Source organism: Muscardinus avellanarius (assembly GCF_963383645.1).
Source record: "Muscardinus avellanarius genome assembly, chromosome: 14".
In the NCBI taxonomy this organism is placed as follows: Eukaryota; Metazoa; Chordata; class Mammalia; order Rodentia; family Gliridae; genus Muscardinus; species Muscardinus avellanarius.
In genome coordinates, this window is record NC_137800.1 from 68,721,964 (window position 1) to 68,747,956 (window position 25,993).

Consider the following 25,993-nt stretch of genomic DNA (forward strand, 5'->3'; position numbering starts at 1 on the left):
ACGATCTTGAAAAAGAACAAAGCTAGAAGATATATATTTTCTGATTTCAAACCATATAAAGCTACAATAATTGAAACAGTGTAGTACTGTTCTAAAGGCAGATATATAAACCATTGGAGTTAAATAAAAGCCTAGAGCTAAATTCTTCCCTGTATTGTCAAGTTATTTTTGACAAGGTTTCCACGAACATTTGGTGGTGGAAATAATAATCTTTTAACTAAATATTGTTGAAAAATAATAATTACATGAAAAAGAATAAAATTGGACCCTTACCTAATCCCATATACAAATATTAACTCAAAATAGATAAGAGACCTAAATATAAATCTTAAGACTATAAACTTTTAGGAGAAAATCTGGGTCATTAAACCTCACAACATTGAAATTGGCAGTGATTTCTTGGATATGATTTCAATGGCACAGGCAACAGAGGAGTATACAAACTCCCTAAAAAAAAAAATTGTATATCCAAGACAATGTAAACAGAGTTAACAGTTACTAATAGAATGGGATAAAATATTTCCCAATGCTATATCTGAAGGTATATTAATATTCCAACTAGAAATCCTAAAAATTAACAACAATAAAGGCAAACAATACCCTTTAGAGATATGTAACAGACTAACATAAATAATGAATCTCCACAGATAACCAATCTTAGTTGTCTGTTGGATGGAAAATCTTGTTTCTCTAGTTCTGGAGTGTGTTACCTATTTCTTCTTTGTAGTTAATCTCTTTGAGTATTTTCTCTAGTGCTGGTTTTGAAGACATAAATTCCTTCAGTTTCTGTTTGTCATGGAAGCTTCTTATTTCTCCATCTAATTTGATAGAAAGTTTTGCTGGGTAGGAAATTTTTAGCTGGAAGTTGTATTCTTTCAGAGTTTGGAATATGTTACTCCAAGACCTTCTGGCTCTCATGACTTGGTTTGGGAAGTCTGGAGTGATTCTAATTGGTTTGCCTCTGAATGTCACTTGGCCCTTTGCTTTTATTGCCTTTAAGATTCTCTGCTTGGCTTCCACATTGGTCATTTTGACAATTATGTGGCGTGGGGATCCTCTTCTCTGATCCTGTCTAAAGGGAGTTCTATAAGTTTCCTGGACCTTTGTATCAACCTCTTGCTCTATGTTTGGAAAATTTTCTGCTATTACTTCCTTGAAGAGATTGTTGATCCCTTTGGTTTCACTTTCTTTTCCCTCCTCTATTCCAATAATTCTTAGGTTAGCTCTCTTAAAATGGGCCCATATTTCTTCAATATCAGACTCCTGCTGTCGGATATTTTTTTCTAGATTAGAAACTATGATTTCATTTTTGGATTGCTCATCTTCTAAGAGCGAGATTCTGTTCTCCATGTGTTCTAATCGGTTGTTTGTGCTTTGAATTGAGGCCTTTACTTCATTAATTGCATCCTTTATCTCTTTTTGGCTCTCTCTGAGTTCTTTTCGAAGCACCTCTATTATTTCTACAGTTATTTTCCTGATTTGATCTTCTAGAAATCTCTGATTTTCTGTTTTATGGGGTTCTGATGTTGTGGGGTTGTGGGCATTAATTGCTCCAGTATTATTCCTCTTTCCCATGATTTTGGATGTTTGTGCCTTCTCTGGGTTCTTCCCTTGGGTCACTATGACTTCCCTTAAGGTGTTCTGGATCTCGAGTCAGTAGTATCTCAGACCCCACTACTCCTTTACTGGGTTGTATCACAGAGTCTCCGACCCAGAGAGTCGATAGAGGCTGCTTTAGACTGTGGGGGGTGCCAGGTTGCACGTTCTCCTATGGTGTGATATCTCGGCCACCGCCTCTACCCACTGGGTCAAGTCCCAGGGATTTCTCCTCTGTGGCCCGCAATTTGACTCACTGTTCTTGAGTACGCAGATGTAGCTGTACTGGCCTCGCTGAATTCGCTGCTGCTGCCGCCGGTAGCAATATGGCGCCGCTGCTACGCCCTCGGCTGTGGGGCTGGCGTTTTTCTTTTTGATTTTGATTTCTACTCTGAATCCCTGCAGCGTGTGCTGAGCTCGGCCACTGGGAGCTGTAGATGCTCTCTGCGCGGAGAAATCTCTCCTAGCTGTTCCGCAGTGGCTCACCTTGGCTTGCTGTAGCCGTCCCGTGAATTCGCCGCTGCCGCCAGCAGTATGGCGCTGCTGCCGCGTCTGCCGCGTCCTCGGGCGCGAGGCCGGTGTATCTCCTCTGTGGCTCTGTTCTCAGTCCGCTTTCTCTCTGGAGCCTGGTGATTTTTTGTTTCACTGGTGATGGTGTTTTCTGGCTATGAAAGGCGCTGATTTTGTGGTAATGGAGATTTGTTGTTAGCGGGGCTCTTAAGCCCCGCTTTTCTCGGTCGCCATCTTCCCGGAAGTCAAGAGGGTAAATTTTTTATCTACAATGTATTCTGGCTCTTAATAACCTAGCTGATGAATCTATATCCTAAAATGCTGAGCTCCTGGAAGGAAACCTTAGTCAAATTATAGAGTATTAACATAACTCAGCTGTACCATAGCAGATAGCCATTTGTCATATCATTTGTGCTATTTTCAGCCACAAGCTCTGGTGGAATATTTGAGACTATCTCCTTCATTATGGAATCTGTGCCCAAACATTCTTACCCACCTCCCTTCAGTAAATAACTAGCAAACAATACTCTTAAGTAGGGCTTTTTTTTTTTTTTAACAGAGGCTAAATTGCTGAGGGTCTTACTAAGTGCTGAGACTGGCCTCAAACCTACAATACTCCCATCTCAGCCTTCTTAGTATTTATTTATTTATTTATTTATTTATTTATTTATTTATGTGGTACTGGGGGTGGAAACCAGGGGCTTTTCTACCTCCAGGCTACACTCCCAGACCTATTTTGTACTTTATTTGGAAACAGGGTCTCACTAAATTGCTGAGGCTGGCTTCAAACCTGTGTAATCCTCCTGTCTCAGCCTCCCAAGTGCTGGGATTACAAGTGCTTGGGAGGTTTGTAATCCCAGCACCATTTCAAAAGTCACCTATGATACTTACCTTGACCCTGGGAACCACAACTGGCATTCATCCTTCTTAGTACTGGGACTATAGGAATGTGCCACCCCGCCCAGCTTCTTAATTAGCTTTCATTTCTTAATCACTAGAACAGCATTTTACAAGCCAAGGGAAATTAACGTATATATGAACACTTAATTAAGTATAAATATAGTCATGAGCAAACATCTACTGAATTCACATGAATTTAATCCCAGCCGAAAGGATTAAAATCGCTACCCTCCAGAACTGGTAAGACCATTTTTTCAATTTATCCAGCTGCCCATCGTTCACTACCAATTGGATAAGACAAATCTTTTCTAGAAGAAGCCTTGCCCTTTTTTTTTTGCGTCGTACTGGGGATAGAACCCGGGGACCTTCTATCTGTGGGCTAGACTTCTAGAACTATTTTATATTTTATTTGGAAACGGTCTCACTACGTTTCTGAGAGCCTCATGAAGTAGCTGAGGCTGGCTTTGCACCTGTCTCAGCCTCCCAAGTACTGGGATTACAAGCATGCGCCACCACACCCAGCTCTTTTTTATTTTTTAACAGAAACATAGTATTGCATTTCAGTGACACTTTAAAACAACAAAATTATATATTAAAGGCACACAGAATTGATCTCTATGTCCATTATTGGAAATATCACAATGATCAATATCTATCCAATACCTAAATTACTTCTTTAATGCAAGAATCTCTACTCTGTTGCCTCATACATACTGCAAAAGCATTTCTTTCCACCCACCTTTGAGATCACACAGTATTATGAGAAGGACTCTGCAGTCAGACAGACATGGCCTAAGTCCTTTCTCCCACCATTTGCTAACTAGGTGACACCAACTTTGGTTTATGCTGAGCCTTAGTATTTCACTCACAATGATGGAGGTAATAAAAAGTACTTAGTTCCCAGACAAGTTATGAATATTAGATATGCATGCAGTATAGAGGTCCTGTAAGCACAGATTTCTGGGGCTCTATCCCATGGTTTCTGATTCAGCAGATGTTTTCATTTGTGCCAATAGTTTAGAAACTCTGAATTATGGGCATCTTTAGATCAAGATGAACAGTTAAGATACTCAACTTATGGGGGTGGTGAGGAAATAAACGCGAGCTACCTGTAGATCTAGACAAGTCTCTTCAGTGTGAGTTTTGATAAGAAACCACAATGGGTGTCGTCCTTTGCTCAGTGCCAACCTCTGCTCTATCTGATCATTTAAAAGGACCCTCAGGGGAGGTTCTGAGAGTCTGTCACATGTTTCTGGAATAAAAGTGGGGCATGGCCTTGGTTATTATTATTCTTCCAATTAAGTTCATGGAGTTTCTACTGCTTATTCTCAATCACCGACACTAAAATGTCAAAGGTAATAAAATTATGCAAAATTTAACATTTACATAATTAAATGTGGCCTTTACTTTTAGTTCATTCCCCCAAATGAATATTACTAAAAATAGCCCTACTTTTTGGTGTGGTATTAGAGATCAAATCCAAGGCCTTGCACATGCTAGGTGGGTGCTTTATCATTGAGCCACAGCCTAGCCCTTTTGCTTTTATAATAGAAGGCCTAATTCTATTATTTACTGAAAAAACAAATAATATGGGTGGGGCAGTAGGTCAAAAGAAACTGATACTCAAGAGATACTGAAGCTGCCAGAGAAGCTGTAGGAAACCTTCATTTCTACCTTGGAATATACAAAATGATGTTTTATTTTTTATTTTGGGCACTGGGGATTAAACCTCCGAGCTATATCCATGTTCATTTTTTAACTTTTTATTCTTATTTTTAAATTAATTAAATATGTATTTATACATACATATATATGAGAAAAAGGACTCCCATATCTCAGGCACATGACAAGACACTGTCTTCCATACTATCTTTTAAAGTTTATTTAGGTGTGTCTCATGTTTGCAGAAGACTGTGAACAAAACTGTGCTACTGTTCTGTATTAAAGATTAGACTTGTTATAGATAGGGACTGACTTGGCTAGAATTAGCCATCTAAATATACCCCAGTACATTCAGCTACAGATGGAACTTGCTGCTGACCTTTAGCAACTTTTGACCTGTCTTGGGTTGTAAATAGGGCTTAAAATTAGACAGCAGTCCTAACTGAACATGATTTCTTATTTGGCTGCTTATCCATGGAATTAGAGGGAAGGTTTTACAAGGTTGGAATGAATTCTTGACTTGCGGCCAACTGGGTGTAGCCCGGTGCCTTGTTTTAAAGGTGAGGAAGGCACTGTGTGTTAGAGCAACATGGAAATTTGTCTGATGGAGTCATTAAGGACTATTCCCCAGGCAACAAACACAACAGTACAGGCCTGCTGCGTTCTGTTGATCTCAACAAGGGAAGACCCTGGCAGGAGAGGGAAAAACAACACTGTACGTTTATTTCACTGTCAAATAAAGCCTATGGACAGCCGTTTGAAATGTGAAATGCCTAATTCAAGCTGTAAAAAAATTCTAAATCAGTAGATAGCAGAAAATGCTACTACTTAACGTTCACATGCCACAAATAACAGACTCCTTCAAGTTTTTGGACTCCAATAAAATTATGTCCTAGGGGAACAGTGTTTGAGCCCATCAAAGTGGTAAACATGTACATAAGTGAAACCCAAACTCATCTGATTTGAGGAGACTCAGCCTGTGCATCTCAATAGTAAAGGTGACTTGTGAAAGGTTATTTGCAATCTCTAGTCAATGTAACTGTTAGCTATTTAGTAGTTGTGCAGTCGTCTTAAAGTGATACGGAAGTACTTATTTGTGCAAGAAGATGATTTCTGAAATAGTGTTTTGTTGTTGTTGTTGTTGTCTTTTTGCCACTGAAAGAAAATTTTAATGTTATTCACATTTCCCCTAAAAACACAGAAGTATAATATAGCATCCCACACCTGGGGCCACAGAGGGAAACCCAAGTGTTGGCTTGAATGCGGCAAGGGGGCAGGGAAAGGCACCAGCCACAGCGGATTCTACTACGCAGCCCGGGTAAGGCAAAGCACACAGAGACGAAGGCTACAGTTTTTCCAACAGAAGGAGAGAGTTTATTAACTTCTCCACTTGACCCTCCTTCGGGCCCTACTGAATGATACCTACTGTTTAACCCGTTAAGATTTTGCTAGAAGGAAGAGAACGTCCTAAGTTTAGTGGCTTAAAAGCCATCTTTGATGATGCTCTGAGTCCATCTGATGGTGTTGGATGGGTGGCCCGGTCCTGTCCACATGGCCTGCCATTCTCTGAGCGACTTACCTGCGCTGCTCTGCTCTGCTTGGTGGCCTCCGGAGAGGCCAAGCCTCAGTCAGCAAATGTGTCTTGAGTTTCTGCTTATATCATTGCTGATTCTTCATTGGTCAAAACAAGTCACATGACCAAGGCCAGATTCCAGAGGTTTTTCTCCCTCTTAAAAGAAAAGCTGTAAAATCATATTGAGCATAGGTATGTGTATCGCACTGGGACAGACACATCTGTGGCCATTTTTTGTAGTGAGCCACATAAATCAAAATATATCCTATTTAGTAGAAACATCTGAAGCAGGGTATTTATCAGGATTTAAAACTTTTTTTTTCTAGAGAACTTTGGAAATGTATGCGTGACTTCTATTACAGAATAATTGTTTTTTTTTTTCTTTTTGTGGTGCTGGGGATTGAACCCAGAGACATTTTGTCTCTAAGCTACACCCCCAGCCTGATTTTATTTTATATTTTTATTTATTTTTGCAGTACTGGGGATGGAACCCTGGGGCATTCTACCTCCCAGCTATACCCCCAAACCTATTTTCTATTCTTTATTTTAAAACAGGGTCTCACTGAGTTGCAAAGGGCCTCACTAAGTGCCTGAGGCTGGCTGCAAACCTGGATCCTCCTGTCTCAGCCTCCCAAATGCTGAGATTACAAGCGTGAACCACCACACTCAGCTTCCAATTTAATTTTTTTGAAATAATGTGTCACTAAGTTTTAGAGGGCCTCAGTAAGTTGCTGAAGCTGGTCCTGAACCTGCAATCCTTCTGTATCAGCCTCCCAAGTACTGACATTACAGGCATGTACTACCATGCCTGGCTACAAAAGAAATTTAATAGTAGCTAAAAAGAATTTTTGAAATATTTTCCTATCCCCACCCCATAGTCATGAAAGTAACATTTTTAAATGAGGGAAATGCAAAAAATTCAAAGACCAAATTTAATCCCAGCATTCAAGAGGCTGAGACAGGAAGGTCACGGTTCTCAGCTAGCCTCAGCTACTTAGTGAGGCCCTCTGTGACTCAGTGAGACCCTGTTTCAAAATATTGAATAAAAATAGGGCTGGGCTCTGGCTCAGAGTTAGAAAGCCCTGGGTTCCATCTCCATTACCCCCCACCTAAAATCATCCATAAAACCAATCCTCCAACATAATATTTTAGAATATTTCTTTCGGCCTTATTTTCATATGAAAGCATATTTTACTTACCTTTACGGAGTTTTATAATTGGCTCCCCTCACTTGACAGCTTACACTGTTACAGTTTCCTATGTCATGAAGACTTGTTCACCACAATTTTTAATCTGGCAGCATGCCATCATTTGAATGCACTATAATTTATCTATCAAAGCCACAACTTGTGAACAGTTAAGAGGTTTTATTAGTAATAAATTGTTTTATGGGATAGGCAAAATAAAAAACCTGAACTCCAAAATGTTCCCAAATCAAAAACGTTTTAGCATCAACTTGATGACACGAGTGGAAAATTCCACACTTGATGGCATGTGACAGGTCACAGTCAACACACAGGTGAACTAAAAATGGCATAGAAGCCGGGCGTGGTGGCGCACGCTTATAATCCCCGCGCTTGGGAGGCAGAGACAGGAGGATCGCGCAGGTTCGAAGCCAGATGTGCTGGCTTAGGAGACCCTGTTTCCAAATAAAAAACATTATAAGATAGGTCTGGGAGTGTAGCCTGGAGGTAGAAGGGTTTCCAGGAACCCCAATACCATCAAAAATAAATAAGTAAGTAAATAAGTAAGTAAGTAAATAAATAAATAAATAAATAAATATGGCATAGAAAACTATGTTCCAGCTCTGTGTATAAGACGTATATGAAACACAAATGAATTTCACATTTAGGCTTAGGGCCTATCCCTAAGGTACTTCATCAAAATACATAAAAAGATGTATTTTGATAATATCTTTGAAATATCTGCAGATGTTTCAAAATCTGGACTACTCTGGCCCATGCATTTCAGATAAGGGATACTCACCCTGCATTCACAGAATTCATTACTTAGTCATGACCAGTACTCTCGGAGCTCTTACTGCGTGCCATGCGTCATCCAGAGTGCTCTAAATGTATTATGCACTTCACAGAAACCCCATGTGGGACAGGTGTTGCTGTTACCCTGATTTGCAAATAGGGAAACAGAGGAATGGAGAGTTTAGATAACCTGTCAGTGGTCTCATAGTTAGCAATTGGCAAATTAGACATTTGAACTCAGATAGTTGATGTTCAGAATCTGCTTCTTGGATAATAACTTACAAATAACTTTCTCCGGAGAAATTCTGACAGGTTATCTTGCTGAGTCAAAAGATATGCATAAGCTAGGCATGGTGTGGCACGTGCCTGTAATCCTAGTACTTGGGAGGCTGAGACAGGAGGATCACAGGTTCAAGGACAGCCTCAGAAACATACCAAGACTCACAAACCTGATTCAGGACCAAAAAAAAAAAAAAAAAATGAGTGAGGGATGGGTATATAGCTCAGAGATAGATTGCTTCTGAGTTCAATCCCAAATATACCCATCCCTTCCAAAAAAAAAAAGATATGCACATATATGCACTTTTTTTTTTTTTGGTGGTACTGGGGTTCCTGGAAGCCGTTCTACCTCAGGGCTACACTCCCAGACCTATTTTTACATTTTTATTTGGAAACAGGGTCTCCTAAGCCAGCACACATGGCTGGCTTCGAACCTGTGTGATCCTCCTGTCTCTGCCTCCCAAGCACGGGGATTACAAGCGTGCGCCACCACGCCCATTAAAGATATGCACATTTTAAAGAGTTTTGGTACAGTGTCACGTTGTTATCTCCAAAATTGCACTAATTTATATTCCAGGTTTGAGAATTGATTTCACTATACCCTTCCCACCCCTGAGTACTACCATTTACAAAGTCTTTGTCAGCCTGAAAAGTATTGAAAGAGGAGAGGCTATCTTAGGGTTTTAGCTTGAGTTACTTTCATCCTTAACAAAGTTGAGTGAGTTGAGTGTGTTTTCTTATATTGAACATTTGCATGAGCCTATGGTTCAGAGAATTATAGATAGGGAAATGGAAGATCCATTCAGATGGGTTGCAGGAGGGCTTGGTGTGTGTAGAAAGTGATGAGAGACCAGGCAGGTAGTGTTGGAAGACGAGGTCTGGACCGCAGGGGTGCACCCTACACACCTACAGGGCCAGGCACACATTGTTGGTGGGTGAAACATGTTGTGGCCCAGGGGGCAGCTCCTGGCTGCCTGTAGCTCTAGTGATGGTTGTCAAGGGCCTCTGGGAGGGAAGATTTTCATAGGAAATCTGTTTTATCATCACTGGCATAAATCCATTCCAGATGGGGGAGGTCAAAGCAAAAAGGCCTGCCAGTCAGCCGTGGCCTGTGAGCTGCCAGTCTCAAAGACCCATAAGAGCCCCGGGCACTGTCTTCAACATGTTGGTGTGCTCAGTAGCAGAGAAGTGTTGAACCAGCCAGAGCTACGGTTCTGAGGAGCTGTTGGGAGCAGGCTGCTGGGTTAGTGACCATGGGAAGCCAAAGAAAGAAATGACACCATGGTAGCAATAATTTGAAGGAGGAGAGGGGCATTGAGCTGGGCACAGGGGAGTGAAACTAGAAAGGTACTATGACGAATGGGGGGAAGAGCTGGAGCTCTAGCCCGAGGCAGAAGGGCACTTGCAGGGGAGATCCAGGTTGATGGCCAGTGCTTTCATTGTGGGAAGGTGAGTGGTCGGTGGGCATCTCAAGATGAATTGAAAAAACAGACCTAGGCGGGCGGGGCACGCCTAATGGGGCCCGGGTCGCGGGACTCTGGGCCCCTGCCGAACTGCGCGTAGCACGCCAGACCCCTGGAGAAACCAGACCCAGTAAGACGCTGGGTTCTGGGCGGGGGTCGCGGGCTGGGCACGCCAGATGGGGCCCGGGTCGCGGGACTCTGGGCCCCAGACCGAACTGCGCATAGCACGCCAGACCCCTGGAGAAACCAGGCCAAGTAAGACGCTGGGTTCTGGGCTGGGGTCGCGGGCTGGGCACGCCAGATGGGGCCCGGGTCGCGGGACTCTGGGCCCCAGGCAGAACTGCGAGTAGCACGCCAGATCCCTGGAGAAACCAGGCCCAGTAAGACGCTGGGTTCTGGGCAGGGGTCGCGCGCGGCGCACAAAAGCCGGGGCCTGGGTCGCGGGACCCTGGGCCCCGGGCCGAACTGCGCGTAGCACGCCAGACCCCTGGAGAAACCAGGCCCAGTAAGACGCTGGGTTCTGGGCGGGGGTCGCGGGCGGGGCACGCCTAATGGGGCCCGGGTCGCAGGACTCTGGGCCCCTGCCGAACTGCGCGTAGCACGCCAGACCCCTGGAGAAACCGGACCCAGTAAGACGCTGGGTTCTGGGCGGGGGTCGCGGGCTGGGCACGCCAGATGGGGCCCGGGTCGCGGGACTCTGGGCCCCTGCCGAACTGCGCGTAGCACGCCAGACCCCTGGAGAAACCAGACCCAGTAAGACGCTGGGTTCTGGGCAGGGGTCAAGGGCTGGGCACGCCAGATGGGGCCCGGGTCGTGGGTCGTGGGACTCTGGGCCCCAGGCCGAACTGCGAGTAGCACGCCAGACCCCTGGAGAAACAAGGCCCAGTAAGACGCTGGGTTCTGGGCGGGGGTCGAGCACAGGGCACGCCAGCTGGGGCCCTGATCGCGGGACTCTGGGTCCCGGCCGAACTGCGAGTAGCACGCCAGACCCCTGGAGAAACCGGGCCCAGAACAGAAAAAGATAAAGAAAAATATCGGAGAGGTGGTAAGAAAGCCGTTATGGATGCCAGGACACTGGAGATGCAGACAAAACTTATCTAAATGCACTGGAACTTATGGAAAAATTCGCCGTGAAAGAGGACTGCTATTTCTCTATATTGTTAAGAATCTCAGACATCACATATAAGGAGAGAGTTTAGCGGAGACCAAGGAGAAATGCGGTGTTGAAAGAGTTCTTCACGATGGTGGTAGAGACTTGTATTCAGGAGAAGCAGAAACCGGATCTTACCAACTTTATTTTTTTGGAGAAATTACACCAAATGTCGAATGCTACCATCACGCATGCTTAGGAACACTGGACAACATTCAGAGTGGAAAAAGAGCCTGGGAAGGATTTGAAACGGTGGAGGCAGTGGCAATGCCAGTGGCCAATATTCGGGGGAGGCAGAGATCTGATACATTACAACTGGAACCTTTGAAATACTAACCACAGAGACAGTGATCGGAACCTGCTGAGGGGTTAGGCGGGCGCCGGGGCCAGTGGCCGACATCGGAGCTTGCTGTGAGGCAGGGCCACTACTGAGGCCTCCGTGGCCGGGATTGGAACCTGCAGAGGGTTTAGACCGATGCTGGGGCCAGCGAGGCCGGCATTGGAGCCTGCCATGATGCAAGGCTTGTGCTAGGGCCTCCGAGGTCGGGTCCGGAACTTGCTGAGGGGTTAGGCCGGTGCTGGGGTCAGCGAGGCCGGCATCGGAGCCTGCCGTGAGGCAAGGCCAGTGTTGGGGCCCACGAGGACGGGACCGGAGCCTGCTGAGGGGTTAGGCCGGTGCTGGGGCCAGCGAGGCTGGCATCAGAGCCTGCCATGAGGCAAGGCCGGTACTTGGGCCTCCGAGGCCAGGATAAGAGCCTGCCGAGGGGTTAGGCCGGTGCTGGGGCCTCCGAGGCCAGGATAAAAGCCTGCTGAGGGGTTAGACCGGTGCTGGGGCCAGCGAGGCCGGCATCGGAGCCTGCCGTGAGGCATGACCAGTGCTGGGGCCTCCGAGGCCGGGATCGGAGCCTGCCGAGGGGTTAGGCCGCTGCTGGGGCCAGCGAGGCCGGCATCGGAGCCTGCCTTGAGGCAAGGCCGGTACTGGGGCCTCCGAGGCCGGGATCGGAGCCTGCCGAGGGGTTAGGCCGCTGCTGGGGCCAGCGAGGCCGGCATCGGAGCCTGCCGTGAGGCAAGGCCGGTACTGGGGCCTCCGAGGCCAGGATAAGAGCCTGCTGAGGGGTTAGGCCGGTGCTGGGGCCAGCGAGGCCGGCATCGGAGCCTGCCTTGAGGCAAGGCCGGTACTGGGGCCTCGAGGCCAGGATAAGAGCCTGCCGAGGGGTTAGGCCGGTGCTGGGGCCAGCGAGGCCGGCATCGGAGCCTGCCGTGAGGCAAGGCCGGTACTGGGGCCTCCGAGGCCAGGATAAGAGCTTGCCGAGGGGTTAGGTCGGTGCTGGGGCCAACGAGGCCGGCAGCGGAGCCTGCCGTGAGGCATGACCAGTGCTGGGGCCTCCGAGGCCGGGATCGGAGCATGCCGAGGGGTTAGGCCGGTGCTGGGGCCAGCGAGGCCGGCATCGGAGCCTGCCGTGAGGCAAGGCCGGTACTGGGGCCTCCGAGGCCAGGATAAGAACCTGCCAAGGGGCTAGGCCGGTGCTGGGGCCAGCGAGGCCGGCATCGGAGCCTGCCTTGAGGCATGACCAGTGCTGGGGCCTCCGAGGCTGGGATCGGAGCCTGCCGAGGGGTTAGGCCGCTGCTGGGGCCAGCGAGGCCGGCATCGGAGCCTGCCGTGAGGCAAGGCCGGTACTGGGGCCTCCGAGGCCAGGATAAGAGCCTGCCGAGGGGTTAGGCCAGTGCTAGGGCCATTGAGGCCGGCATCGGAGCCTGCCTTGAGGCAAGGCCGGTACTGGGGCCTCTAGGCCAGGATAAGAGCCTGCCAAGGGGTTAGGCCGGTGCTGGGGCCAGCGAGGCCGGCATCGGAGCCTGCCTTGAGGCAAGGCCGGTACTGGGGCCTCCGAGGCCAGGATAAGAGCTTGCCGAGGGGTTAGGCCGGTGCTGGGGCCAACGAGGCCGGCAGCGGAGCCTGCCGTGAGGCATGACCAGTGCTGGGGCCTCCGAGGCCGGGATTGGAGCATGCCGAGGGGTTAGGCCGGTGCTGGGGCCAGCGAGGCCGGCATCGGAGCCTGCCGTGAGGCAAGGCCGGTACTGGGGCCTCCGAGGCCAGGATAAGAGCCTGCCAAGGGGCTAGGCCGGTGCTGGGGCCAGCGAGGCCGGCATCGGAGTCTGCCTTGAGGCAAGGCCGGTACTGGGGCCTCGAGGCCAGGATAAGAGCCTGCCGAGGGGTTAGGCCGGTGCTGGGGCCAGCGAGGCCGGCATCGGAGCCTGCCGTGAGGCAAGGCCGGTACTGGGGCCTCCGAGGCCAGGATAAGAGCTTGCCGAGAGGTTAGGCCGGTGCTGGGGCCAACGAGGCCGGCAGCGGAGCCTGCCGTGAGGCATGACCAGTCCTGGGGCCTCCGAGGCCGGGATCGGAGCATGCCGAGGGGTTAGGCCGCTGCTGGGGCCAGCGAGGCCGGCATCGGAGCCTGCCGTGAGGCAAGGCCGGTACTGGGGCCTCCGAGGCCAGGATAAGAGCCTGCCAAGGGGCTAGGCCGGTGCTGGGGCCAGCGAGGCCGGCATCGGAGCCTGCCTTGAGGCATGACCAGTGCTGGGGCCTCCGAGGCCGGGATCGGAGCCTGCCGAGGGGTTAGGCCGCTGCTGGGGCCAGCGAGGCCGGCATCGGAGCCTGCCGTGAGGCATTACCAGTGTTGGGGCCTCCGAGGCCGGGATTGGAATCCTGCCAAGGGGTTAGACCGGTGCAGGGGCCAATGGCCAGCATCGGAGCCTGGCGTGAGGCAAGTTCACTCCTGCGGCCTCCAAGGTCGGGACCAAAGCCAGCTTAGGGGTTTGACCGGTTCAGGGGCCAGCGAGACCAGAACTGGGTCCTCCCATGAGGCAAGGCCGCTGCGTGAGCCAGCGAGGTCTGGATCAGTCCACTGAGTAGCCAGGCCACTACTGGGACCATCAAGAGTGGGATTGGTACTTGCAACGCAGCATGCACAGAGAAATATCGCAGAAAATATAAATCAGACGCTTCTCTTAATCAGCAATAACTAGGAGGAAAAGGGCAACAGGAAGAGGTTGAGCTATAGAAAGGGCCCTATAGTGAAGCAACTAATGTGATCAATCAGAGGGTATGTAATACTGGAGGACGGAGCCTCTTTAAAATGCAGGAGGTACATAAACAAATGTATCAAAGTAAATCACCAAAGAAGTGTGGGATGGAGGGAGGGGGAGGGAATGGGACGGGGGCTGGAGGAGGGCTAATTGGATGATGTGTGCTTGTATATCCTCTCAAGTCTTGTACTCCAATGTGATTGATATATGACTACAATGCACCAATTTAAAAAATAAATTAATTTTTAAAAAAAAAAAAGCAAAAAAAAAAATAACTTGACAATATAGGGAAGAATTTATCTGTAGGCTTTTATTTAACTCCAATGGTTTATATATCTGCCTTTAGAACAGTACTACACTGTTTCAGTTATTGTAGCTTTATATGGTTTGAAATAAGAAAATATACATCTTCTAGCTTTGTTCTTCTTTGAGATTGTTTTGGTTATTTAGAGTCCATATTCCACATCAGGATAGATTTTTTTCTGAAAAATAAATAAATAAATGTATGATCGCTTTACCTAAAAAGAAAAAAGAAAAAAAATACTCTCTGGTAAGAAAGAAAGCAAAAAGAAATATTGAAATGTTATCTTTAAGTCATCAAAAGCCTGGTATCAGACAAATTAAACTGTTATGTGAGATTATCATCGTTTATATTGGATAAATTGCTATAAAACTAGATGTCAACCACTAAGCCAAGCATGGGAAGGAGGGATGGGGAGCGAATGGGGTGGGGATCGGTTAGGGGCTAACTGGGCAATGTGTGCATGTATCTCTACAAATGTATTTTCTTTACACCGTTATGATGTATGAATACAGTGCACCAGTAAAAAAAATAAAATAAAATAAAAATAAATTTTAAAAATGTGAAAAAAAAAAAAAAAAAGAAAAGAAAAAACAGACCTAGGGAAGACCACACAAAGAAATACAACAGAGTCCCCAGATAGGAGGGTAATAGGATCAACCTTGGCTATACAAAGAGCCATAGGGTGGTATGGCCAACAAGGTGGGTAGACCGCAAGCAGAGATCCCTTTGCAGGCAGTTAAAAGCATCATGGTGAGAGGTGTCTAAGATCTGGCAACACTGTTATAAACCCAAGAAGGCTGGAGAAAATGCTAGTAGATTGGAAACTGCCAAAAGTTTCAACAGTCTTTGCTGGAAGGGATTAGCTAGTGAATTTGGGGTAATCGTGATGGTGAAGGATTTGGAAGAATGTCCTGGTCTAGTTGAGGAAAGAAGACAGGGAAACTGAAGGACTTCACAGCCTCGGGAAAATTTGCCCTAATTACAGGAGCATTTGACACGCACTTAGGGTGATAAGTAGTTGTGGTCTGCAGGAAGGACAGATAGATCCAGGTCAGCAAGACCCGAACTGTCCTGTGCCAAGGATTTCTTGTCTTTGCACATTTTCCTCTAGCCTTTGCTGTTATTCACCCAAGACTGTATAAGAGAGAATCTTTAAGGATGTTTGGGCTGCTGCTAAAAATATTAATAAATGTACTCTCTTCTAGACTAGGGACACAGCTCAGGGGTAGAGCACTTGCCTAGCATGCCCAAGGCCCTGGGTAAGATTCGCAGCTCTGGAAAGGAACTCCTAGATATTCTAGGCTGAAAACTCTAAGAATATATCATATATGACTTTACCCCCAGGATCTATTCTAGAACATAGGAGACATTCAATCAAGCATCTAGACATGTGTGAAAATTTTCTTGAAACTAAATCAATGAGTTGGACTGGGGGTGCAACCCCAGCACTGAAAAAAAAAAAAAGTTAACAAGTTACTCAATATCTCAGTCCTTCTAAGCAATTTAGTGTTCTAGGCTCTAGTGTACATAGCTTGAGAACAAGGGGGGAGAATATTAGAAGTTTTCTAAAATTCCTCCAATTCAAAATTTCTTCCTTTTTTCTGTCTCATCTTTTCTTTTTTCAACTAAAAGGACTTGACTTATTGGCAGTCATTAGAGATGAAGGTAGTGGTGTTACTTTAAAAATGCTATGCCATCCTTACAGGGACTGCAGAGCTCTAGAAAAACATGACACTAAACAGAGCAGGGCACTGAGGGTTAAAAGTCTCAAGTGGTTAATGGACCAGGAGTTGATGAAAAATATTCATCTTTTTATTTCTAAAATTGACCCCAATTAATAGTCAGAAAAATAAGCTATGAGTTATTTATCACTACATTTCCTTGTTAATGTTCAGTTTTTTATTATTAAAGATAATTAGCCATGAACATTTGGTTTCTTTTTTCTTTTGTTGAATCATCCTGACATTTTTTTTTTTTTTTTTTGGTGTGGTACAGTACTGGGGATTGACTTGGGGGCCTTCTACCTCTGAGCTACACCCCTAGCCCTGTTTTTTATTTTGAAACAGAGTCTCACTAAGCTGATGAGTATCTCACTACTTGCTGAGGCTGTCCTCAAACCTGTGAGTTTCCTATCTCAGCCTTCCAGGTACTGGGATTATGGATGTGCACCACCATGCCCTGTTTACAATCACAACTACTAAATCTATGAAACAAATAGGACTCAGATGTATGTCAATAACGTTTTTAAAAAGCAATATAATGTTCTATAAATAAATTTACAAGTCCTATAGATAAAGTCCAGGTTTTAAAACTTGAGATCAGTTTTCTCTATCAGCGGTGATGTTGCACCTCAGGGGACATTTTGCAATATGTGCAGAGATTTTCGATTGTCACATTGGGGTGGGGGATTGCTATTGCATTGAAGCCAGAGATGCTGCTAAGTATTTCATACTATACAGGATTTTCCTCTACCCCCCAGCAAAGAACTACCTGGCTTACCTACTCTAAACACAAAGTCAAATTCTTCCACAGATACAAGGTCTCTTTAATAGAGGGGTTATGTTTTCAACCATTTATTGAGTAGTTAATTGCTAAACACAATACATGCATTATCTCATTTAATAGACTCAGCCCTCTATATCCATTAATTCTGCATCTGCAAACTCAACTGTAAATAAAAAATACTGAGAAAAAATATTTGTATCTGTACTGGACGCTTACAGACTTTTTTTTTCTTGTCACTATTCCTATTCCTTTAATAACACAGTACAACCACTGAAATAGTGTTCTCATTATACTAGCTATTATAGGTAATCTAAAGATGATTTAAAGTATACTGAAGAATGTTCATAGATTTCTACACACCTTAAATCGTAAGCAATTGCTGGAACTAGTTACCACCTGTAGGTCTCCCCAGATGAGTACCGAACCACGGGAGAACAATAAGGAGTCAAGTCAATATAAATAAGGATTACATTTCAAAGAATCATTTTCATTTATTTAACAAACACAGTTATTTGACCAAAAAAGGCTGAGTCCCAAGAAAAACATTCCAGGCTACTCTACAAATGTTATCTGTAATGTTCTGTTTGTGTATGCCTATGAAGAGCAAACGAGAGAAGTGGATTTCAGAGTTCAGAATGTTTTCTCTGATAACATTGGCAGTCTCTCTCTCTCTCTCTCTCTTTCTCTCTCTCTCTCTCTCTCTCTCTCTCTCTCTCTCTCTCTTTTTCTCTCTCTATCTCTCTGCTACATCCTAGAAATAATGAAAAATGGGCCCTTCGGATACTTGAATTGAGGGTAGACTCACAGCCATCTGTCCCATATTGACCCTCCTAGAATCTTGACAAACAAGAGTAATAGTCGTAATAGCAACAAAACAATAAGTAGAATCAAGTCCAGAAGTTTTCAAGTAGCAGTGGCATCCCATTAGAAAATATAAAAATGGATTTTTAGTTGTTTCTGACCAGAATTTTAAAAAGAAAACTAGACTAGACGGCAAAATTATCAAATGCATCGCATGCACTAAGCCTTAAGTATTGTTCGTGAAATTTCTGTTTCACGTGTGTATGTGTTTGTGTGTGTGAGTGTGTGTGTGTGTGTGTGTGTGTGTGTGTGTATGAGAGAGAGAGAGAGAGAGAGAGATGTAAAATTTTTTCCCCTGTATGTTTCAGTATAAATTGAAAAACCACTGATTTAATCTGCCTACTTCAGTGAAGAGGTAAGTCTCAGAAACATTCAAAGAAGCTCAAGGGTCAGGCATGGTGGCACATGCCTGTAATTCCAATACTTGGAGGCTGAGACAAAAGGATCACCGGTTTGAAGCCAGCCTCAGCAACCTGGTGAGGCCCTCAGCAACTGAATGAGTGCCTGCTTAAAAAAAAAAAAAAAAAAAATGAGGTTTTAGCTCCAAGGTAGAAAGCCCCTGGATTCAATCCCCAGTATCTCTCTCTCACACACAAACAAGAAAGAAAGAAAGAAAGAAAGAAAGAAAGAAAGAAAGAAAGAAAGAAAGAAAGAAAGAAAGAAAAGGAAAGGAAGAAAAAAGGAAAAGAGGCTTATGGCTCAAGGATGTCCATCCAATAAATAAACTAGAATGAGAAGGAAATTCCTAATCCCTAGGCCAATCATGGTTCCACCAGGGCAATTGGCCTGAAGTGATTCTTAAAGAAAAAACAGGAATCAGGCTTAGTAGAGCCTTTTAGGGAGTAGAAGGAGCCACTGGATGTTGGCATGAGGGATGGAAAGAAACTTAGGGGTCTCCGTCTATCTTTTTTTTTTTTTTTTTTTTTTTGCGGTACTGAGGATGGAACGCAGGGGCATTTGTACCTCTGAGATACATCCCCGGTCCTATATTTTAGTCTTTATTTTTTGAAACAGGGTCTCACTGAGTTACGAAGGGCCTCACTAAGTAGCTGAGGCTGTCTGCAAACCATGATCCTCTGGTTTCTGCCTCCCAAATGCTGGGATTACAAGCATGCGCCACCATGCTGGCCCCTCCATCTATCTTTTAACCTGAGCCAAATTAAGTTGCTTATGAACATCCAGGCATGGTGGCACATGTTTGTAATCCCAGTACTTGGGAGGCTGAGACAGGAGGAACACAGGTTCGCAGCCAGCCTCAGCTACTTAGTGAGGCCATTTGCAACTTAGTGAGACCCTGCTTACTAATAAAGTATTAAAAAGTAAGGCTGGGGGTATAGCTCAGAGGTAGAATGCCCCCCGAGTTCAATCCCCAGTACCACAAGAAAGTTGCTTATGAATGGACAAATTTTATTATGAGGCTAATCTTTTACATGACATTATCTCCTCAAAGAAATATCTAAGTAATGCCTACAAAATATTCAATTTGAGCCCATACCAGAGGAGTCTCTCTTTCTTTCTCTCTCTCCTTTCTCTTTCCTGTTCTCTTTTAATTTGGCATTGTTGGGGATGGATGGGGCAAGTGCTCTACCCTGTTTAGCAGGAGAGTGGATAACTGATGGATGATTGATGCCCCCAGGCAACTGGTTTGGGGCTGATTGAAAGAGGTTGGCCCTTGCTAGGAGGGTAGAAGAAGTAATTTTGAATATTGAGAAGTAGAACAGTATTATACCCTAGGTTACCATGGTGTATTGGAAACAGAGGCAGCAACTCGGCCTGTCTGACCCACACACAGCCGAGTGGTTCCCACCCTGGGTGGAAGGAGCAACCCTTGCATGGGAACAGGCAGTCAGCCATTCCCTTCACAATGATGGGGAGTATCCTGGCAGTCAAGTGCTGCCACATTAAAGGAACTACGCCAAGGACTGGACCTCTGCTGAGTGCAGCTTTTCCCCAGTAGTTGGAAGCTGAGACAAGAGAATCACAGGTTCAAGGCTAGCCTCAGAAACTTAGCAAGGCTCTCAGCAGCTTAGGGAGATCCTTTTCAAAATAAAAATAAAAAGGTCTGAGGGTGCTGCTCTGAAGTAGAACACCCATGAGTTCAATCCTCAGTACCACACACACACACACACACACACACACACACACACAGAGTAGGGGGAGGGGCAGAGCACTTGTCTACCATGTGCAAGGACCTGAGTTCCATCTCCAACACTTCAAAACACTGTTAAAAATGCATATATTGTTAGGTCCAAGAGACGCCCCTTCCCTGACAACAGAGAACTCACCAGAGGCTGTAAATCATAGGCAGGGTTTATTGCTGGTATACCAGGGTCTAATCTCAACCAGCACACAGGCCAGTCCTCAGAGAAGAGACCCCAACCACATTTCAAGCTCTACATTTATAGTCACAGAAGAGGTATTCACGTGGGGTTCATATCTATTCAAGAAAGCTTGGGAAAGGATGTCAAGAGAGCTCGGGACAGGATGTTAGGATGTTACCTCCCTTTGTACCGGGTATGAGCCCAGATAAGGGAGCAACACAGGCAACATTTTCTAATGACAAAGCAGGTATGGAATAAGCAAACAGTTCTACAGAAGCAGTTTATCATGCCAATACGTTTCCTGGGAGATGTCTATGCGGGGAAGGACCTTCAGCGAGAGGACTTTGAAGGCCATTTGGCAAGACTCATAGCTCACTGATTAGCGGAAGTGTGCTTGCCTCCCAGCCTGGCATTACAAGCTGCTTCTCAGGAGTCAGAGTTGCTTCGTTAACCCTTTAAGCAGAGGCCTGCATTTTAGTACTCTCACAATGTATGATTACAATTCACCGATTAAAAGGGAGAGGGCTGGCTCTCGCAGGCAGCATTCTTACAATATTCCCTGCAGTGGGGACAAGTTAATTAGTCGAAAGATGTAGAGATAGAAGACTGGCTCAGAAGAGCAGATTTGCAAGAAGAGGCTGATGCAGAAACGGGGATGTTTAGGGAAGGGCCTCAAGGAGAAGAGAATGAAGGAAGGGGCATGTTGCCCAAGGCCAGCTGTGGCCGCCTCCGGTGCCACCGCTTGCCGTTACTCTGGGCAGCGCGAGGGGTCCGGGGTGGAGGTCCAAGGTTCTCCTTTTCCAGCAAGCTCTCAGGTGATGTCCCTGCACCCAGTCTAAGAACCACAACTGAGGAGCGAGGCCCATTCCTGCCGGGGCTCCTTTGTCTCAGGATTTTATGCAAAAACAAATAGACAAAAAAAAAAAAAAAAGACAACGTAGAATTCACCTTGTTCTGTTTTCTTTTCTCTCCCTAATCAGAACTTTACTAAATGTAATATTCCTATGCACAAAGATGGATATTTATTTATTTATTTATTTATTTATTTATTGCAGTATTGGGGATTGAACCCAGGGGTATTCTACTCCAGAGCTATACCCCAGCCTTATTTTTTTATTCTTTATTTTGAAACAATGTCTCCTTAGATTGCAGAAGGACTCACTAAGTAGCTGAGGCTGGCCCCAGCCCCCAATCCTCTTGTCTCAGCCTCCTAAGTACAGGGATTATAAACATATGCCACCATGCCCGGCTGGATACTGTTTAAATGTAGACATGTGTGAGACCTTTCATCAGCCAGAAAGGTTTAGAATTGCAGTAATGGGAGGTTAATAGGTATATATGTTGATTCACATGATAGTGGGTCATTCACTATAAATGTCACAATCTTATCTCACAAATACAGAATGTGTTTCAGGGTCAGTTCGTGATGATCAACATTAGTGAGCACGGAAGAGGAAGAAAAATGTCTTTTTAACAGTGTAGTCACAGCCTAGAGTGATGGCTCACACTTGTAATCCCAGTACTTGGAAGGCTAAGAAAGGAGGCTTGCAGGTTCTTGGCCAGCCTCAGCAATTTGCGAAGCCCTCTGTAACTTAGTGTGACCCTGTTTCAAAATAAAGAATTAAAAACCAAGCTAGGGATGAAGCTAAGAAGTAAAATGCCCCTAGATTCAATTCCCAATACCACAAAAATAATAAATAAACAAACAAACAAACAAACAAAGAAATAAAAGTGTAGTCACTTAAAGGCTAAGGGGCGTTTTGTCCCAGGAATGCCTTATTCATAACTTTTCTGATGTAGTTATTTAATCTAAGTGGCCTCATGAGCACCCCATGTATCATCACTCTCCTTGATGTTGTTAGGGTCTGAGAGTCGCCCCTTCCCCAAATAACGAAGAACACACCAAGGATGTAAATCACAAGCAGAGTTTATTGTGCTGCAGCTCTTACTGACAAGCCAGGGTCAAGTCTCCTTCACAAGCCTAACTGTCATTCAGAGGACTTGTCCAGCAGCTACCAGGGGAATGCCTCCTTCTGGCCGGGCTAACGTTCAGCCTCTTAGACAGCAGGCAAGTGGTCGGAGCTCGACCTCGAGCCCAAAACAGACCTTACATTTATAGTCCCAGAAGGGGCATTCACATTGGGATACAGCCAATAGGTTTACAAAGTAAACAAGTGCAGCCATCTTAACAGAAAAAACAAGTTCCAGATACTTTGGAAACATTCTTAACAGAAAAACAAGTTCCAGACACTTTGGAAATATTCTTAACAGAAAAACAAGTTTCAAACAAGTTCCAGACACTTTAACTTACTTCTATATCCTAATATTTTAATTTTATAAGGGGAGTGGGATGGCCCTCTCAATACTCTTATATTCCTAATTTTATAAGGGGAGTGGGATGGCCCTCTCAATACTCTTACAGTTTATTGATTGAATGAGATATTATACCAAGTAGATGATGAGTCGGCACCTCTAAGTCGGCTAGAGATCTTTGGAAGAGGCAAGACGTGTGGACAGTGCACACCGATTTGTTTGAAATGTGAATGACGACTCCTGGCCTCACGGTGTCTTGTCTGCTCTTTTTTGTTTTTACCAGGTGTCCCTGGCTCGATGCCCAATGGCTCCTGGACGGGCAACCTCCGCGCGGTGAAGTGGAACGACATGGAAGACAAGCACGGGGGCTGCCACGGTGAGACTCCTACTTGATGCTTTCAGGCCGTGCTGCTTGTTGGAGTTGCATGGAGGTAGCCGTTCTCACTAGGATGGTGCTGCTGTCATCCTTACGCCCACCTGCCAGTTATTAAGAGAAGCCAGAGGCATCAAGGCATAGTGTCTTGAAAATAAGTTTAAGTATCTCACTGACAGCCAAGTTACTGCTTCTCTACAATTCTCCAAAACACCCAGCATCTTTCTCATGTCCGTCTCTCAACACTGTGACAGTGCTATCCTTATATCACTGTACAGAAATTTTTACCTACTCTACAGTGTAGTCACATCCTTCCCTTAATTAACCCATATTTTCCCAATGGATAGAGCATTTCACCTGCCTGCATCCTTATCATGGCCTGTCTTCCTCATGGAAGAGAGAGGATAGAGGGGAGATCACTCTGCTCTTTGATCTCCTGAGTTTTCCTTAGAAAACTGATCCCTCTCATCAGTCAGGTTCTCAATATTTACTCTATTTAATCTTTCTCCCATCCTTCTATCAAGGATGCCGCGCTCCCTTCAAGACCCCGCAGTCCCCCTCCAGTCTGCTTCTCCACCTGTAACACTGGAGTGCCTCGCCATCCACACCAGGATCCTGCATCGCTAGGCTTCCCCACCACAGAAGTTCACGTGCCTTAGGGAGAGACTAACCTGCAGACTCCTCATCATTACTGGTGACCTGGCCTCAACCCAGTAGAGAAGGGTTAGGCTAATCAGGCTTGCATTTTTTAGAGACCTTTATTGATCATCTGATAGTCGGGGGCCATAAGAGTTGACCCTGGCTGGGAACCTACCCAAATGTGGAAAGTTTGGATAGCCCAGTCCCCTCTCTGACAGATGTCTCATTTTTCTTCTTTTAGTGCTTTGTTAGCTTTGCATGGTTGTTGTAAAAAAATATATACTGGAGAAAAACAACTTAGAAGAGGAAAGATTTATTTGGGCTCATGATTTCAGAGGTTCAGCCTGTGATTGGCTGTCTCTAAGGCAGAGAGAGAGAGAGAGAGAGAGGGAGGGGGGAGGGAGGGAGAGAGGGAGGGAGGGAGGGAGGGAGAGAGAGAGAGGGAGAGAGAGAGAGAGAGAGAGAGAGAGAGAGAGAGAGAGAGAGAGAGAATGCTGATATAAGGAACAGGGGACAAGATAAACCCTTCCACTTCCAGGGCACTCCCCTAGTAGCCTGCTTCCTTCAACGGGGTCCTTTCTCTCTGTAGTTCATTTAGTTATCAATGGATTCACTTACGACTGAGCTCAGAGCCCCGAACACTGCCTCATATCCCCACCTCTGAACCTCACTGTATTGAGAACTATGCTTTCAACACCTGAGCTTTGGGGGGACATCACGGGTATAAACCATAATAGGTACTCACTATGCCAATGAATATCTGAGAGCTTTCCATGGCTAAGGGCATAAAATTTGTCCTTCAAGTCACTATATAGGAAAATAAAAAGGTAAAATTAAAATGTAGTAGGCTAGTTCATGCAATGCAATGATTCAGTAATACAATACAGTCCTTTTCCCTTTTCTGTCTAGTTCACAGGAGCCCTGCAAAATGTTGTAGGATTAATCTTGTTAAAATCAATTTTATTGTTTGAGTCTTCTGTTACAAAATCTTCAAGGATTATTCATACTTGTGTGATAAAAAGATAAATATCTTTGTCCATGGCATTTCTCTTACATTTGGCCAGTAGTTGTTCTATTATATGCCGGGGTGGGGGGGCATCTAGAAATAGCTCAAACTTCCTATGATTCATGTTTCTAACCCATCCTCAACAAAATTCCCTATTCTAGCAGAAAATTCCCACCTTGACAAAATTTCCAGAGATATTTCCTTCAAATTATTCAAACCACTACCCATCCTCCTGATGGTCCCCAATTCTACCCATCCACTGATCCTCCACTCATCCTTCTCCATCCTTTTACTCAACAACTATTCACTTAACACCTAATATTTATCAGGCATGGTTCGAGTTTCAGAAGTGAGCCAGATGATCTGAAACCTCACCTCTTCCAGAGCTTAGAGTCTAACCTGACTACAAACAATTGTCTGGAAACAAAGACAATATACAAAATAGCATTTTTCTCAGTGGCACTTATATGTATATATCAGTTGTTAAAAAGTGACAAGAAAAAAAATAATCAGGAAGAAGGAAAGGGGGTCCAGGAAGTCCTCATTGAGAAGGTGGCCTTGAAGCAGAGACTGGAGGTTGTGCTGGAGAGACAGGAAGGAGATGGCTTGGATCCCGGTGCTGCTAATGGAGGTGGTGATCAGTGGTCAAATTCTATTCATAATTTAAAGCTTGAGAGGTTGGATGTGGGCATAAGAGAAAGAATAAGAAACACGTGGGGGCACTAAATAATCACCATGGACTCAGATGGGGAAGATTTGCAAAGGAGTGGATTTGTAGGAAGACGATTAAGAAGTTCAGCGCTAGCTGAGCCCAGTGGCACACACTTGTGATCTCAGCTTCTTGGGAGGCTGAGGCAGGAGAATTACAAGTTCTAGGCAAGACTGGGAAACTTAGCAAGACTCTCAAAAGAAAAAAGAAGTCATGAGGGCATAGCATAAGCCTGAAATCACAGTACTTGGGGGGCTGAGACAGGAGGGTCAGAGATTCAAGGATAGCCTCAGTAACATAAGGAGACCCTGCTTCAAAATAAAAAACAAAACTGAATGGCGAGGTGGTTAATAGCTTACAAGTAGAATGTCCCTGGGTTCAATCATCAGTACCAAAACAATGTTTTAATTTTTAAAATCCTGGAAATGTAGCTCAGTAGTAAAGCATGCGCCTGGTATGTACAAGGCCCTGGGTTCAACCCCCACTACTGCAAAAGGAAAAAAATACAGCTCAGTACAGTACCAACATTACATTCTGAGTCTTAGTTTACATCTAAGGGGAGGTATAAAGTAGGCACTTAGACTAGAACAGGCCTCGGGAAAGAGATTTAACCAACCGAAACCATGAAGACCTCTCCCATTTGTACCATCTAGAATTCCTCTTCCTTAACTCCCATTGATTGCCTGTCACATCTACTACGCTATTTCCTTGTAGTATTCAACTGTCATTCAAATACTCAGCTGTTTCTCTTGGCCTCCTAAATAGG

At 45.3% G+C, this 25,993-nt stretch overlaps 1 protein-coding gene across 3 annotated transcripts in view; it reads left to right on the forward strand.

Moving 5' to 3' along the window:
* The window catches only part of GCNT2 (glucosaminyl (N-acetyl) transferase 2 (I blood group)), a gene marked incomplete at both ends in the record, with an annotated part of 91,471 nt that overhangs the window by 64,969 nt on the left and 509 nt on the right, over positions 1-25,993 (forward strand). For all 3 annotated transcript variants that reach the window (XM_080710746.1, XM_080710747.1, XM_080710748.1), the window contains one exon: positions 22,784-22,876. In XM_080710746.1, the coding sequence (XP_080566872.1) occupies positions 22,784-22,876 (93 nt within the window). The remainder of the gene's footprint in view (positions 1-22,783; positions 22,877-25,993) is intronic.